The sequence below is a fragment of the Hetaerina americana genome, unplaced genomic scaffold, assembly GCF_022747635.1.
Source record: "Hetaerina americana unplaced genomic scaffold, ioHetAmer1.1.p SCAF_13, whole genome shotgun sequence".
NCBI lineage: Eukaryota > Metazoa > Arthropoda > Insecta > Odonata > Calopterygidae > Hetaerina > Hetaerina americana.
In genome coordinates, this window is record NW_027286403.1 from 3,291,668 (window position 1) to 3,308,642 (window position 16,975).

General features: G+C 34.3%; 1 protein-coding gene across 1 annotated transcript in view; it reads left to right on the top strand.

Annotated features, from left to right (window-relative positions):
- Positions 1 to 2,289: 2,289 nt before the first annotated feature.
- mask (multiple ankyrin repeats single KH domain) overlaps positions 2,290 to 16,975 on the top strand; it is a 106,104-nt gene continuing 91,418 nt past the window's right edge. Inside the window, exons 1-6 of the mRNA XM_071583301.1 lie at positions 2,290 to 2,602; positions 4,067 to 4,211; positions 4,323 to 4,476; positions 9,454 to 9,598; positions 11,084 to 11,231; positions 16,487 to 16,638. Of these exons, the coding sequence (XP_071439402.1) occupies positions 2,399 to 2,602; positions 4,067 to 4,211; positions 4,323 to 4,476; positions 9,454 to 9,598; positions 11,084 to 11,231; positions 16,487 to 16,638 (948 nt within the window). The 5' untranslated portion in view covers positions 2,290 to 2,398. The remainder of the gene's footprint in view (positions 2,603 to 4,066; positions 4,212 to 4,322; positions 4,477 to 9,453; positions 9,599 to 11,083; positions 11,232 to 16,486; positions 16,639 to 16,975) is intronic.

Here is a 16,975-nt window from a genome sequence, read left to right on the forward strand (position 1 = left end):
AAAATAACCAGAAAACCATTATTCGGGGTATTGAGTTGACAGGTAAAAACGTTTATACGGTATGAGAGGAGCCTGAAGAAATTAAAGGTGAAAAAAGAAAGTTTTAGATTCGATTCTGCCCTGGTGAATTCAATAAATACATTTCAAATTGTGACAAATGCAGCAGTTTTGTATGCAAAAACCACGCCATGAAACTCGAAAATGTGTATTAATTGCATTTCAAACTCGAGTGCATCAAACTAACTTGAAGTTAACTTAATCATACTAACTGAATTTTGTATTTTCAATATTTCAAAAATTTATGTTTTTAATTCAAATATTATCCTTGAAAATAAATATTTCACTTTTTATTTCAATGTAAAATTATTTATTTCGTTTATGGAATATAAACAATTTTAACGCTATATTTTGTATAAATTATTATCCTTATTCAATATTCATTCATTTCTCAGTTGGGTAGAAAATATTGTAGCTAGAAATCGATTGTATCTGTCCGGGTGCTTCGGGACCCAGGTCTGTACTTGACGTGAGGCTAGTTAGGTCCGTACTCGGGATGAAGTACGGCGATCGTGTGGCAGGTGGTGGCATTTAAGGAGCTATAACATTTGAGTGAATTTTGATCTATTTTCTCTTATATCTGGATGATTGTTGTCAGGTTGGCATGGAATTTCTATCTTTCCCCGATAATGGTTTTAATGTTCGTGGAACTATTAATAGATTTGCCCTACCGGGTCATAATGGATATACCTATCAAATTAAACTTTAAAAAATCTCTAGTTGCGGACATTCTGGACACGGGTCAATGCTCGACCTCAATCCTTCAGCCAAACCAATTAGGGCTTCTTAGTAAGTTGCTTTTAAGCCTCTTAATCGTTTCGTCCGGGTGTATCTATGTCTCTGAGGAAGTTCTTTGATGTTCATGCATTAATGGCACTATTTTCTTCCATGTAGGTTTTTTAGAACTCAGTTTAACACTAATGGCCTGAAAGCGAGTTACTCTCCGGTTTGAAATTTAAATCCTATGTATTTCTTAGATACCCGCGGAGTCATATTTTTTACGACATTCAATGCGCAGTCGATCAGAAATAGGGAGACAGCTGAATGTTGGAAAGGTTCTGCATGATATTTGATTGGTCAATGTGATTGGGGGAACGAGCGTTTGAATTTCAAAGATATATAAAGATATATGTTAATTTTCGTTGGACAGATTTCATTGTCATTTATGGAAAATGCATTTCTATGGGGGCAAATTCTTACTGTGACTACTAAGTAGTAATTTACTACAGGAGAGTAGTATTTTTTCTATTTATATTCACACTTGCATTAGAAAGGAAGCCAAGAGGGAGAAATTAAGGCAATATTTAAATTATTATATAACAATAGCAAAATTAAATTTCCATTTATAATTGATTCTTAGATGACACCTTTTTATTAAATATTTCTATGCAGTTAAACTTGGTAACATCATTCTCAGTTAAAAAGTGAAGTATTTGTTATAAGACACAGTTGAAGTGAGTGACCCTGCCTTACTTCGTGCCGCAGGTCCACTCTCCTGATATCTACAGCAACTTTTTTATTTGTATTTATGTTTAAAATCTCTCCTGATCCAAGTAATAATTACCTCTGTTCTTTACAATGGACGTTGTTTTCAAGAGATCATTTTTCTTTTTGGATTATCAATTAAGAGTTGAGTTTTGAACAATTTTTCTCCTTGCATGGAAGCATTAATATTTATTGTATTACATTGTTCCACGCGTTGACGGATTTTGAATGAAAGCTTTTATTACAATATCTATGCTTAAGATAAAATAACCGTCGCAAATGGAAATACATACAGTTTTAATCCAGTGTTAAACTTTCTTTAGGAATTTAAAAGCACTTAGAATAAACAAGTTTTCATTCGTTAACTTTGTGCATAAGGGTAGTGGCAGAAGTGAAAGCTTGATTTCGGCGTAGGTGCTAATATTGATGCAAAATAACGGCGGCGCAAAATTTTTGCCTTCGTCACTGCTACAGCAACGACACTTGGGCCCGAGTTAGTAATTATTTCAATCCGTATTTTCCCTCTTCTGAAAAGAGTGATGTCCTTAACCGACACCGGGCTATATAATTTTGTTATAAGTTGGCAATTTTTAGAGTAGATGGAGCCTTTCGTACTTATTCCTTTTCATATTTCGAAGAGGTAAAAGGCGTAAGCGGCAGATATCGCTAGCGGACGGGATTCAAGTTCTGGTTCTGAACATCCGGGTATCTTGCACCACATTAGATATGGCGGTCCTCAGTGTTCATCAATGACCGTAAACCTGATGAAGTAATTTCAAATTACTGGTGCTCAAAGTGCTCTTTTGTGCAAGATACTTATTAAACAAATGGTATATTAAATTTGAAACGTATAGAGATGCAGAACGTGTCACAAACTTCGACTTCGGATAGCAAGAAATTAGGTAGAAGTAATGTGCAACACGATTTGGGTGAGTCTTCGACCCCACAATCCTCGAACTCCAGCCCTACAAAGTCCGAAACTGAAACATATTCGGAGTTACAGCCGAGGTTCATGTCTGACTCATCAGGCAATGAAGAAGATGACGTCTCCGGATCGGAGGTAGGAATGAATACTTAAAACACGTAGTGTATTACGTGTGGCCTCGAGGGTATCCAGGTTTCAAAGATCTATGCTAACAGACATCCACTTATGTTGATTTCATGGATTTTAAGTTATTGTTTCATATTGTTTGTTTTGAAGCTGATTTGTGCAGGAAGTAATTTATAACAGAGGACATTTAAATGGCTATAGGCTCCACTTCCGGGCTAGTTACATTGTTGGAATTATTGCAGGAGAAAACTATCTCCGTGCTGTCGCACGATTAGATTCCAAGTAGTGCTGATACTATTTTCACTCTTAATGGAGTGATGTTATGACTGCGTGCGGAAAATGTTATGATTACATTGCCACAGCTGTGAAAAATATCGTTCTCGTAGCCCGTGAATTGGACTGAATTGGTTGCACTGTACATCCTGAATTCGTGCATATAGTACGTAATTTTGTATAATTTTATGTGAAAATGCCGTTGGTCTATTACAACGTTTGATCAACAAATTACATTAAAACTCGTAGCATTCACTTTAAAACGTTAAGTCATTGTATGTTGTTTAAAGGCTCTATAATTTTTACTGTGGTTTTTACAGCTCATTTTACAGGTTTCGTTGAAAGATTTAAATTTCCATAATAGATGTTTTCCCTGAATTCTCCGGTGAGTTCGACTGTTGTATTTCTTGTACTCTTGTCGAAATAGGGCGAGGAATGAAAACATTGAGCTCTAGTGATAAAACCAGTCTGAGCAATAGCGAATTGATTGTGATGTGTTTTAGATTCTAATGGAATAATATTTCCATAGTTAAAATCAGTGTGCATGAAAACCGTGGGTTTTACTTTGATAAGGAATAACCCTTAGCCAATATGTGGAGATGAGTAGGATTAACTTACTGTAGGGTCAGGGCATACGCAATTTGCATGAAATGTTTTGTTCAAATATAATAAATCGAGTGAGGAGGATGTTAGGATAGTGCAAATATTTAAATTTATAGTTGAAAATGATTCGGTCTCGTAAATCATGTGGAGCTACTTCATTTTCGTTGTTTGGTTGCTCCATTTGTATGACTTTATATTTAATGCCCGGCTAAATGTAAAATTTTATGCTTGAGACTTGGTTTTGGCTTTTAAATTTTTAATTAATAATTGATTCCTATAGAAATTCGACCAGCAAATTAGATCCCAATACATACAAATGCGCATTTTGGTTGAAGCGATTTTATTTACCATATTTTGTTTGATTAGCATCGTTTTCATTTTATTTTTGGAGCACACAGCCGAGGCTTGGAAAGATTTTTAAATGATAAGAGTGAGAAGAAAGTAAAGAAAAGTTCGATCAATTGGATAGCTTAAAGAGACAAGAAAGAAGTTCCTTTACAGTTTTAATTCTTTCCTTTTAGGTCTTAAACACGCAGCCCTTAGTTCATAAGAGAAATTAATAATTTTAATGTTCCAATTGCAAATGTGTCACTTAAGGTGGAGTCCTTCGTCATCGACCAAAATGAATTGGATGAGGAGGCCCGCCTTGAAACCTCTAAATTTCTTCTCTCTTCTGAGGATGCTGAGCACTCCGTTGGTCCGGAAACCCAGGCAAGACTGGAGGCCCTCCTAGAAGCTGCAGGTAAGAGATGTATAATGTTTTTTTGGGGAATGGGCAAATTCTGTGTAATGTTTTGAAGATGAGCTCTAATCTTCAAATGTGCTCATATGCATTTAAAAAATGTTCTTTTAGGAATAGGAAAGTTGTCAACAGGAGACGGGAAGCATCTGGCTGATCCGGAGGTGTTGAGGCGTCTCACTTCAAGTGTATCCTGTGCCCTGGACGAAGCTGCGGCTGCTCTCACCCGAATGCGAAACGAAAACCCTCGCTCTCAAGCAGAAACCAGGTTAGTTTATTTCATTTGCTGTCATCTGTGGTGAATACTGAGGGATGTGAGGTAAATTTTGATTACTAAATGTGAAAATCTTAGCAGCATTCCTACCTCAGTAGCTGATGAAATATTTTCTTTTTAATCTGAGTAATTTTATATTTTACTATTTCCTTAAAACTTACAGCTGGAATAATTTAGTTTGAAGAAAGAAATAGTCAGATGACTAGATATGCTTTGCAAAGTGAACACCATAGCCTCCAGCAGAACCAGTCCAGTGAATTTACTTATGTTACCTATGATGCTTAATGCTTTTAAAACTTATCACGCTAATTTATATTGGGGTTGCTAAACTGCCTATTGAATCAAACTGTGCCAGGCCCTGCCTCAATGTTTTTACCCTATCGGCCATCTCCATTGAATATGGCTCTAAGGGGTGGGTGGCTCAAGGTTAGCCACCTTCTCATTTCTCGTAATTTGTATCCTATAACTGGAAGGTGCTGCCACCATTCCCAAAATTTGGTTAATCTTGAACCATATCTTATTTGGTTGGCATCAAAGAATTTTGTTTAACACGTAAATAAAAATATAGCTTGCGATATGAACTATTGGGGGCCATTGGCATTTATTTACTAAGTGTTCATTCAGGAATGCATATTGATTTCTTGGTTTACCAGGTGTGGCATCCTCAATATTGGCACACATTTTCAAATATTCAAACTACAGCTCATCATGGATAGGGTAAATGACAGTCTCAATAATCAATCATTTCTGTCTGCTCATTTATTTTCCATATTCTGGCACTGATATTTTCTGCACTGAGAAAAATAAATGCTGCAATGCATTTGTTGTGTAGTTATGTTTTGGTATGGAGGATAAACCGAGAGAATATTTTCTTAGAATACTTTTGAATTATGTGGTAGCAATAAAGGGAGACAGTATTGTGAAACTGTTGTGCTATAGCAGTTTTGCCTGAAAAGTGCAACCACTTAGCACTAATCTCAGTTACATATTTTAGTGAAGTGATACAGAATTCCTGCCTTTCTGATCTGGCTGTCACCCCTGTAACTATTGACTGAATAAAATATACTTATTCTTGCTCAGAGATGTTATAAGGGATAATTTCAAGAGCCAAAGGCATGTTGTTAATTCCTGTCAATGCCATCATTATAAGGGAACTACCATTCATCCTTTAGAGTAGCAACTTTTTCTCTCCTGCATTAAAAGCCGTAAATTTAATTCATTTAGGATATAGGAAGAATTGCTTATAATTGGTAGTGATTGCAATTTTAACAAAAATAGTGACAACTTATTAAAATGCCATAATTGTGCAGAAAATAATGTTTATTCTCGCAAATGTGCTTACAAATATGTATGAGTGTTTGCATTCTGTTTCCATTTTTTAACAATTGATGGATTATATCAGGAACATGCTGTCAGACCTTGCAGTTAGAAAAATATTTATTCTAAGAATGTGAATTAGGAGAAAGGGCAGTTTTGTTTCTTGGGAGCAATTAAAAATTGACATCTGAATAACTTTTCAATGTTTGACTTGATTTCAGTCAAAAACTTATATTCTCTTCTCTTCATTTAGCTGTTCCTTTGAGCTACAAAGTCCTAATTTTTTGTAAGGTAGCCTCATTCCTAATTGTATGATATTACGGGTCTCTGTTATTTAACTATTACATGAGTTAATTGCCATCTGTTATTTTTTTTAGAAAGTAGCCTACATTAAAACTTAGGAGAAAACTCAGTAAAGTGATTCTGAGCCTTCAAAAGAATTTTATTTTGCACTGGAAGAGTTCTCTGTTGCTTAGTAAAATATCTGATTTTTTGTTGTGAATGTTTTGCGTGTCTTATAGACCTCTCCCCCAAATTTATGTTGGAATTCCTGATTTGTGTAGTTATTCATATTGTTACAAAAATAGTTTCATGTTTGATCAATTCAAAACATTCTGTAATTTCATGCTGAACTCATGGATATAACATTGACATCCCTTATGATGTGGAAATCATTTCAATAAGCCTTTAACATCTTTTGATTTGTGGATTCATGCCCATGGTAGTTTATACCAAGTTGTTACATAAAGTCATCACAAATTTTAATCCAATGGTTGAAAAGAAAACGAATGTTGAGCATAAAAGCTAGGACATATAGCATAAAGGTTGATTATTATAAGGGAGTACTATTCTAGCCTGTAAATGTTTGGCCTTAAAATATAAGCTCTTAAAATTTAGGTCAAGCTTAGTAATTAAGGGTTACCCTATGCTGCTAACTTATATGCTGTTAGTTGAGTATAAAGCTCTACTTATGTGAATAAATTGAAGATAAATTATAATATTTTAATAATGGGTAGCTCTCAAAATGTAAGTAAGCTTTTCAGAAGTCAATTTTTAACTGGCCATGTGTAAGGAAATATATTTGTGAAATAAGGCCATTGGTAGTAGGGTTTTTGGAAAGTCATTACATTCTATAGTTTAGATGTTATACATAATTGGTAATGTTCTTGTCGTGGCCATGCATGATTTCATTAATGAAAAATGAACTTATTTCCATCCTGTTGAATGAACTTGACAGTAAAATCTCAAAACAAAATGAAGGGCTAAATTTAAAATTATTGATTTAATTGACCTAAGTTTCTTGCTAAAAATTCTCAGGCAATTGTGAAAATAATGAAAAATGGGATAATGGGAGATAATCAACTGAGAATGTGTGATTGATGCCAAGGAATGACATATTAGCCAAGTCACACAAAAATGCAAGAATTGACAAGTGTTGAGGAAACAAAAAATGACAGTAATAGTATTATAAATTTGACTCAGGAAGTATCAAATTGATGAAAGCGCATCTTCAGTATTTTCATATAAGTTAACAATAATTTTTTTGTGCTTACTGAGTAGCATAATGCATTAGTGTAGTCCAGAATGGTTCATTTAAATTATTTTTAATCCTTAGTTGTTACTGTCTTTGTTTGATAAATGAAATAGTTTAGTGGCTGTACGTAGGATGGGATGAGTAGGAATGGGATAACAGGTGGGCTATGGCATGGGTGGGGGATGACATGAGTAGAAATGAAAATGTGCTCTAAATGTTGAACATATATGATATAATCTTCTTTAAGGTATTTGGTTAAGCTGGACATTGACCTGGTTTTAGGGTACAGCATTAGACAAATGTATCATTGGACAGGCATGATAGCTGAAATTCCTTTAAATGCTGCCATATTGTAAAGTCTTATTCAAGGAATATATATTGCATGAAAATGATGTAGTACATTGACACTAGTCTGGAATAAATCTTTTTAAGTGGAAAATAGTAACAGTCATCATCTCTGTTAATATATATTGCAGTTTTCTGGTTGCTTTTTGAGATCAACAGGGAAAACAATTTACCCCTATGCTGTGAAGCAATGATGCAATATGTTTTTGGAATGGAGAAAACCTGGATTATCTTTTGAAGTTGAATATTCTTTTGTAATGTTCTGTTTTAGAGTGATTTGTAATGATACTTGTAGAAGACAAATGTATGCTTTCATAAAATTCTAATATTTTATTGCTGTAGTCATATGCAAATTACTAAAATTTTCAAATCCCTTATCTCCAAGTTTGCCCTGCAAAATGGAAAATATTTCCATCTATAATTAAAGAGGAGGGATTTTGGAATGTTTGATGTGGAATTCCTCTTTTACCCAGTGTTCCTGTTTAAGCAATTTGTATTCATAATCCTTGACAATTTTGTCTCCATACATATGATAGTTTTTCACAGGTTTTATTACAGTTATCTCCTTTGTAATCAGGAAATTCTTGGCATTGAAATTGGACTGCTCAGAGGTGAGGTTGCATATTTTCAGAGATGCATAAAACATGACACCTCTCAGCTTAAATGGAGACCTGATTGATTTTCAAGTAGGGCAAAATATCCTGGCGCGATGGATTATAAAGTCACAAAATCTAATATCCTTCTTTTTCTCAACACATCTTGATTGGGTTAGAGGGAGACAAATGCTGAGGATACAAATATGGTGGGCAAAGAAAGGAATTTGCTGGGTACTGTTCAGAAAAGGTGGTGGTGGTTGATGGAGGAAGGCCTAAAAGGTAGCGGGATGTTGAAGGCCATGATGAAGGGGGCAAAATCTTGGGAAAGGGGAACTAGAGGAAGGAAGAGTGTGGGCTTTTTAGTCAGCGAGGAGCCAGGCAGAAAAAAGGTTTGAAGAAATAAAAAAAACCACAAGCTATGCTTTGAAAAAGGTAATCATTAGGGACTATCCAAAACTTAAACATGAAATAGATAGAGAATTCCTTGATTGATAGATTGATCGTATCATTCTTCAAATAGAGAAATGGTTGCATTTGAATGATAGAAAAATATCTAAAGAAATGATATGGTTGCATCCAGAATTGAGCACTAGGGGAAACTGTTTAAAGCGTTGATGTTGTAAGGGATTGCTACACGTGATCCACTTTCCTTTAAGATTCCCAACCTTTGGCATGTAGATTGTATCTTTTATGCATCATTTGCAATTTTCCTGCTCACTGATTACGAAGTCATAGTGTTCTGATATGCTGTCTTTTATTTGGCATAATTTTTCAAGTCAAATAGCAACATTAAAAGAATGTGTGAGGAGTTAGTGCTTTCCCTGTGTATGCTGTGAGTGAAAACGTTGTGGTGGGGCCTCGTCGAGGATGCTTTTGATGTTTTGATGGCTCATTTCTTTACTTGCTACAATGGAGTGCTAGCAGAGTCATCTGTCATGACATTGAAAGCTCCTTACCCAACATGATAGATAGATAGATGGATAGATAGTGGTCTTTATTTGGGCGAAATTGAGACCAAATGGTCCCTTCTTCCATTTAACCAACATGGTGGCAGGCGAATATGTCACTCAAAGAAACTTGTGACAAATCTCTTATGTACTAACTTCTTTGACAAGTAATGCTGCATTTTTTATGAAATGTTGAGGTGTTAATAGATTTGAAAATTTTGAAAATTTTCAGGTCATTAGTAGAAGCTTGCACTGATGGTGATGTCGGGACTGTAAGGAAACTCCTAGGGGAAGGACGAAGTGTTCATGAGACTACTGAGGAAGGTGAAAGTCTCCTTTCACTTGCATGTTCGGCAGGATATTTTGAGCTGGCACAGGTATGCAATTTATTAGTTTGTGTTATTTGATGAGTTCATGTCTTTTTTTTTAGGATATGATCCTTTTGTTTGAAGTTCACTTTTTGTGACTTATGGTGCATTGAATGTTTTGAAAAAAATTTACCAGTTCACTTTAAAAAAGGTCGCACCATTGTTTTTATTCCCGCTTATTTTTGTCTGTATGTTAAGTTCGGCAGTAAAAATTGTGTTCTATGTGATATGGTCCCTCTCTGACGTCATGGATCAAATGGCAGAGCTGAATGTTTGCTATCAGTTGTTTGTGCCTGCTAATGTGGAACTAATTTATTTATAAGTAGTAATGTTGGTTTGTATTTTAATGTTAATCAGAGTAGAAGTGGTAGTTTTGTTCTCTGACAAATTACTTATCCCCACTTTTGGTTCCACTGCTTTATGTCCCAGGTTCTTAAGGAAGCCCAGCACATTCTTATTCAATGTAAAAAAATCATCTCAGTTTGCTTGAGTGACCAATTAGCCCTGGAGGTGTCACAAATCTGCTGTCAATTTTATTTCTATGGTCATTAATAGCAGGAATATTGTATATAGATATAAAATCAACTTTATGTTAACTAACAAAGGCAATCCTTATCAGTACTGGTTCAGATTCATGTCAATAAGGAATCTTTCATTTGTTATTTGTTACGTAATGTGTTCATTATTCTATTGTAATGCTTCATATCTGGTAATTTAACGGTTTCATTTGTTGGGTTATTTTTTTATGCCTAATATGTTGGTGATATACTTTGTAATGCCTACTATGAGTTGTTGAATGAGGATTTTTGTATGAAAAATAGTTGAGGATCGTCATCCTAGACAATGGAGTTTTATTCATTTTGATATTTACTCATATTGACACTCATTCAAATTAAAAGGTGGTAATTTTTGAATAGCAGATGAATTGTTTTTGCATATCAACCAGGCATGCATATCTTAGTATTTTTTGGCTCCTTACATTTATGATTTATTTATTAGAATTAATCTCCTGCATTTGCTCGATGTCTATTTTTAGACTTTAAGGGATATCAGTTTAATTTTGCAAACATTGCTTGCTAGCATGAAATTATAATTTATTCAAATCACAAATTTCTTGCAGTCCTGTAGAAGATTTCCCTCAAAATAACTAGCAAGAAGCCTTATAATATATTTATATACATATTTAGCTTGATGGGGCTTCAATCAAAATTTAATTAATTGAATTTAACTTTCATTTCCGTATAAATTGATTAAAGTGAACGTTTTGACATGTACATTTTGGAAAATGTCATTTCTGCAATAACCAAATAGTTAACTTAATATGGGTGTGCATTAATAAGAGCACTAAGTATTCTCATTGTTGCAGTATTCATTGTAAATACTGGCTGCTATAAAAGAGTGATTTTTAATTTAGCTCAAGGATGGTGTAACTCCTTAAAATAATTTTTTTCAAATTTGTATCTTAGCTCATACATGTGGCTTTATTTTAATTAGGTCCTGTTAGCAATGAGCGCAAATGTAGAAGACAGAGGTATGAAGGGGGACTGTACCCCACTGATGGAGGCTTCCTCTGCGGGCCATGTGGAAGTTGTCAGGCTACTCATTAGCCATAAAGCTGACGTCAATGCCCAATCATCCTCAGGTAAATTTATTTAGATGATATTTTATAGTAGAAAAATAATTGATATATTTTACATAATAATTGACTGCTGGTATAATACTACTTTAGCTTCACATTGAAATGTGATATATATTTGAAAGACATCTGTCTGAATTGAAGCTGACACTTGTAAGCCAGTGCCCAGAACTTTTCAAAAAGGGCAGTTTTTGTAGGTTTGATGCTAAAGCATAGCCTAGTCCTGACGGCACGACCTAGGATATATCATGCATTACATTTGTATGAGGGCTGGGCATAAAGTAATAGGAATAATACTAGGAATAAAAGAGAGCCCATCTGTGTACAAGTACCATAAGAGAACGTTTTCAGTCATAAAAAGGTTTTTTGGTGGAAGAATTTGAGTTTCTTCATTGCACAGCAATGCATGCCATACTGCAAAAATTATAATTATAGAAGAAAGCTCATCCTTAGCTCATAAACAGAGTCTGAAATCACATGGTGAAGGTGGACAATTTCTGACACTTGATATGTTAACGGCCGTTCATAATTAGAAAGTGCTATTAGTAATTTTGGACACTATTTTTTATTGGCTGTGGAGTAATTGTAAATAACCAGGTTGTTAATATTAATTGGTTAATGAATGATTTGTGTTTATAGATCTCGTGCAATTTTTTTTATTTTCTCACAGGTATTTGAAGATATACATATCCTTAAGACATTTTCCAATCGCTAAAATATTCTTTTAAATCAATGCATAAAATATAAAAATTAAAACAACAGTACATTCTTAAACCACCAAATATGAATGTGCATCACTTCAGTGGTTCATATTTCACAAGATTCTTAACCACTTTTATCATGACTTCTGTTTTGAATTAGGTAGTCCAAATCAATTTTTCAGAAAAAAGTGTCAGTAACTTGGCCTAAAACTTAAAATATAGCATTCACTATTCCTCTTATAAATGTTGGAAAATAATATCAAATCTTGACATCTGCCGTTCTGTTAAAATTAAGAAAAAATCAGTTTGGTTGTCCTCTCAAGGTCAATGTAAGAGTAGAGAACAAGAGTTCTTGAGTAAAGATCATTTTGTCTTGAGAATTTTGTCAACATTTTGTGTATGTTACTAATTGATTTAGTATTACTGTTAGTCTCCCTCTGCCTCTTTTACTGATAAAAGGAGAAAGGACAAAATCTCATTTGTTCCATTCGCTGACTCTGTTATGTGCACTCCTTGCACAGTTAATTGGTTTCTGCGGACGATTCTCTCCATAATTATCTGTTTATTCTTTTTCTTGATAAAATTGAAGATAAGCCTTTAATTTTCCTCAGTTTTACAGGATAACTTGTGACTTAAGTTAAACAGGAAAAATTCTAACCTGCATAACCTTAAATGTAATTCCACTATGTAGCACTGAACTGTGTAACATTGAAACTCCCTGTACTTACCAAGCTCGATGACAGATAAGATTAACTTTTTTCTAAAATAATGGCTCATAAAACCCCTGGGGCCCAATGTGAGGGTTGTATAATATTTTCCTGAACATAAATATTAAATACATGTATATATATTCTGTTCACATATTAGTCAATAAGTTTTGAAAGCCGAAGCCAAAAACCTCAACTTACTTTTGCATCCAAATATGTATTTTCATGGGAAATAGATTTGTATTTCTTTATTGATCAAAGTGTTATATCATTTCCAATTACTGTAGGTATGATTTTGACCTCTTTATTTGATGAAAGTAGTGATGAATTATTGCCACGGTATGCCTATATATCTATGAAAAACATGGTTCCTTTATCATAACAGAAAATAATCTTCATTTCAAAATAATTTAATTTTACACAATACTGATATTTTTGGTCCCCAGATGTAATGCATTATCTGAGTATCATACTTGTATGTACTGCATCTTTCAAGATGACTATGGAGTTCACTTTCAAAATGTACATCTGTTCTGAAATACTCTGTCTGTCCTTAACCCTCCCACGATATGGTGCCTTAATTTTAACATGAATTTAATTTTCCCCTCAAAACTGTTATTACCCAAATCTGTGGGAGTCAGTAAAAGCCATCAGTTTGATTTTTGTTGGTAGAGTAAACCCTCAGTAATCTACACTATATGGAGCCAGAGGTCTGCATTAAGTCAAAGCCGAATCAGTCCGATATTTGGCACATTTAACCCCACTGAGTATTTTTCACATCCATTACTTAGTTGGCGTAATAGCTGAAAACCAAAAATGACTTAATACGGTGAACAGGAAACCTCTAGTGTGAAAACATCTAAGTTGACAAAATCTGATTTGAAAAAAATCAATCACCATGTGTCCTCAGAAATTAGCTCAGTTATCCTTAAGTTACTTCAATTAATGATGATATTGTGTTATTAGCTGCTTTTTTAATGGTGTTATCCTATTTATTTGTGATATTTATATCCATTAAATGAAACATTCATTTTTTTATTTAATAAATGTGAGAGTAATTTAGAGAAATTTGCTAGTATTTTTTGTAAATTGTAATAGTTTCTTACCCAATTATTTGATTGTTGGGCCTTGGTTTTGGATATCAGCTGATGGATAATTGTTTTGACAAATTAATAATGCTTAGAGAGGGTTTTTTTTATATAATTGCAATCAAAATGGTAGAAATAAGTTATTAATGATTGCATTGTATAATGAGCTAAAGCATATTATTACACCATGTTCAGGTTATTAATCTAATATGTTCAGATTATTCCTTATTTTATCAAAATTTTAAAGTTAGGCACCGATTTCACTTTCTGTAAATTAATGTGGTTTTCATCCAATTCCAGAGAAACTTTTGTGCAAAACATATTTTTCGGCAATTTATTACAGTGTAAATCTTGTAACCGTAAAACAGTAAATCTTGTGACCCTTTGAAAAACCACCTTCACTGCATGGCTTGACTCAGTCTGGATTAAGCAGGTGTTCAGATATTGTGGTTGTCTGATTTTTTTGGGTGTCTGGATTGAGTATCCTGATTAAATGGGTCTGGAATGCCGAGTGTTTACTGTGTTCTGATGGACTGCAATGTGTTTCGCAAATCTTGAGCCATCCCTTGAAAGCCCTGTCCGTGGAGAGGCTCATTCTTTTTTATAGGTCAAAGGTCTAATGGTTTTCATTGGTTAGGTAGATGCTGCGCTGTTTTCCCCTGATTTTCATCCAGCTGTGTTATTCCAACTTTGAAAACAAGTGTTCTATTTCTCTCGAGTGAGTTAAATAACGCCATTGCTTCACGTTACCCTGACCTGCCTTTGCTTATTGCTGACGTATTGCTTGATTCTGCACCTACATGACCTATCATGCAGTGCCTTATGAATGGTATTATGACTATGGCTACGTCCTGTGACAAAAAATAACCTTTAACTACATATTATGGGGGCTGATGAGGAGCCTACTTTTCATTGATTTTTCCAAGATATTCAGCAATATCATGTGTGATATGTGGCCATGAATGATCATGTTACAGCATCTAGCTTGTTGATTTGAAATGTGGTCTTTTGTGATTTATATCACCTTAGAGAATTTTCAGTGCTTCCCTGCAGCATGATCCATTTCCATTGGTGTTGGCTGGTTTGAAAAGTGATATGACCATAACTTTGCCAGTAGAAACCATAACTTCGACATATTTTTGTGTTGGTGATCCTAAAGATTGACTCTCACGAGCTTGGCTGTTTACTCATGGGATTGAAGTAACGCAATCTAATTATATCTGCAATGTTAACCATTGAAAGAAGGACTTACTTTCCTAAAACATCAGCTGTGAACATATTTGCATGTGAATATTTAATTGTTCAGGTATGAGCAGTTTTGGAACTCACAACACTGCAACACTTCTTATTGGTAATTTGTATTTTTACTTAAGTGTGGGTGGCACTCAAAGGAATTTTCAATATTTCTATTGGTTTTATTAATGTTATTTGATGACCTTTTCTTATAGTTGCAATAGCAATGTTAATATGTATTTTGTTAAGAGCAGCCACTGGAGTTCTTGGCCAACCTTTTCTTGAAGTTAGTGTTTTTCCCTCTTTAAATAATTGAAACCATCTTCTAACTGTGCTCTAGGGTAGAGCAGACTCTCCTTGGGCCTTATGTGATATTACATAGACCTCAGCAAATGATGTTTTAGGACAATAGAAACATTTCTTTGCAGAGTATTGCCCTTGCGACCTCCCATCCTTTAAGTAGGTTCTCTTTTACTTACAAATTATTGAAGTCAAATCAATGAAACTTGTACCACATAGATATTTCACATTAAACTAACAACACAAACTTAAATTTTTTCCACCGTAATTTTCATGCAAATAATATTGTATGATCACTCTTTATTTGACATGCCTTGTATGACTGGTTCTTCAACTCTAGATACTTTGTAGCTCCCTCACTTACCAAGTTTCCTCTCTGTACAAAACTATGCTTGTAATCAAACTGTCATTTATGTCTTCTTTATATCTTTGTCATTAACTAACTCCTTTGTGTAAAACTTTTTTATGTGATGGAAATTTTATTTCCACAGTACTTTGTCCATCCTCGTCCAGAACAATTCTATCTATTACTGAAGGCTACCTGCATTCCTTCAGTTCATGCTCTCCCATTTTCATGTTTAACTTAGCCTTTCTATTTCTTGAGGAAATCATTGCTTTTATTTTATTCACATTGGTTTTTGTACCACTTCCGTCACACTGATTTTTTAATGATTTTAATATCTTTGGCTGACTGGCTAGCAAAAGTTTGATCAATTGAAAATTTGAATTTATGAATTGCCTGCCTACTAATTTCTAGTGTTTTCCTGAAGTATGTAGTAGAAAAACTAAAATTGTCTTATATTGATGCGACAAGTATTGTTGAATTACAGTCACTTTCATGAACTGTGCACTTTTGACATCCATTGGACATATTGGTTTTAGAGTATGATAGCTGTATACTATCATGTTATATTCCATTGTCTTTCTATGGCTTAGTTAGGAACTTAACACCAAGTAGCATTTAGAGAGAATATGGTGCTTGTGAAAAATATCTATTAATTTTTTTTATATATGACATGTAATTTATAACAGTTTTGTTGCCCATGCATGTGCAGAATGTTTGGGCGTTAAATTTTCAATGGTAACTTATTCCAAAACAGATGGTGATTTGTTGAGGGGTCAGCTTCTATTCAGGCAGATAGGGTGTATGGATTTTGTTTTTTTTAATTTGCTTCTATTCCTTAGTTTTTTAATTTTCCAGTAGAACTAATCATATATTTTCTGATTAATAGGGAACACCCCCCTGATGTATGCCTGTGCCGGTGGTCATGAAGAGGTAGTAAGAGTACTTCTTTCAGCTAACGCCAAAGTGGAGGACCATAATGAGAATGGCCATACTCCTCTGATGGAAGCTGCAAGTGCTGGTCATGTGGGTGTTGCAAAGGTGAGAGAGACAGATTGTTGCTCCTTGGCTGGGTAAACTTATTTCATTTTAATGATTACAAGAAAAATTCTTAGTTTTGAAATAATAATCTATAATTCAGACCACAGTGATGTTGGCATTGTGCTAAAAATTGTAAATTCCTTCTTTGACTCTAGTTAACCTGAACAGTTGTGACGGCCAGGGAATACATTTGTTGTGATTATAATCATAATTTTCTTTATTTATCATGACATTGTTGTAGAATTCATGTATGATTTTGTGTGTCAATAGAGACCCCTATTGTTTCTCCCTGTCTGTATTATGGTTTTTAATCTCCAATTAGACATATCAAACTGCC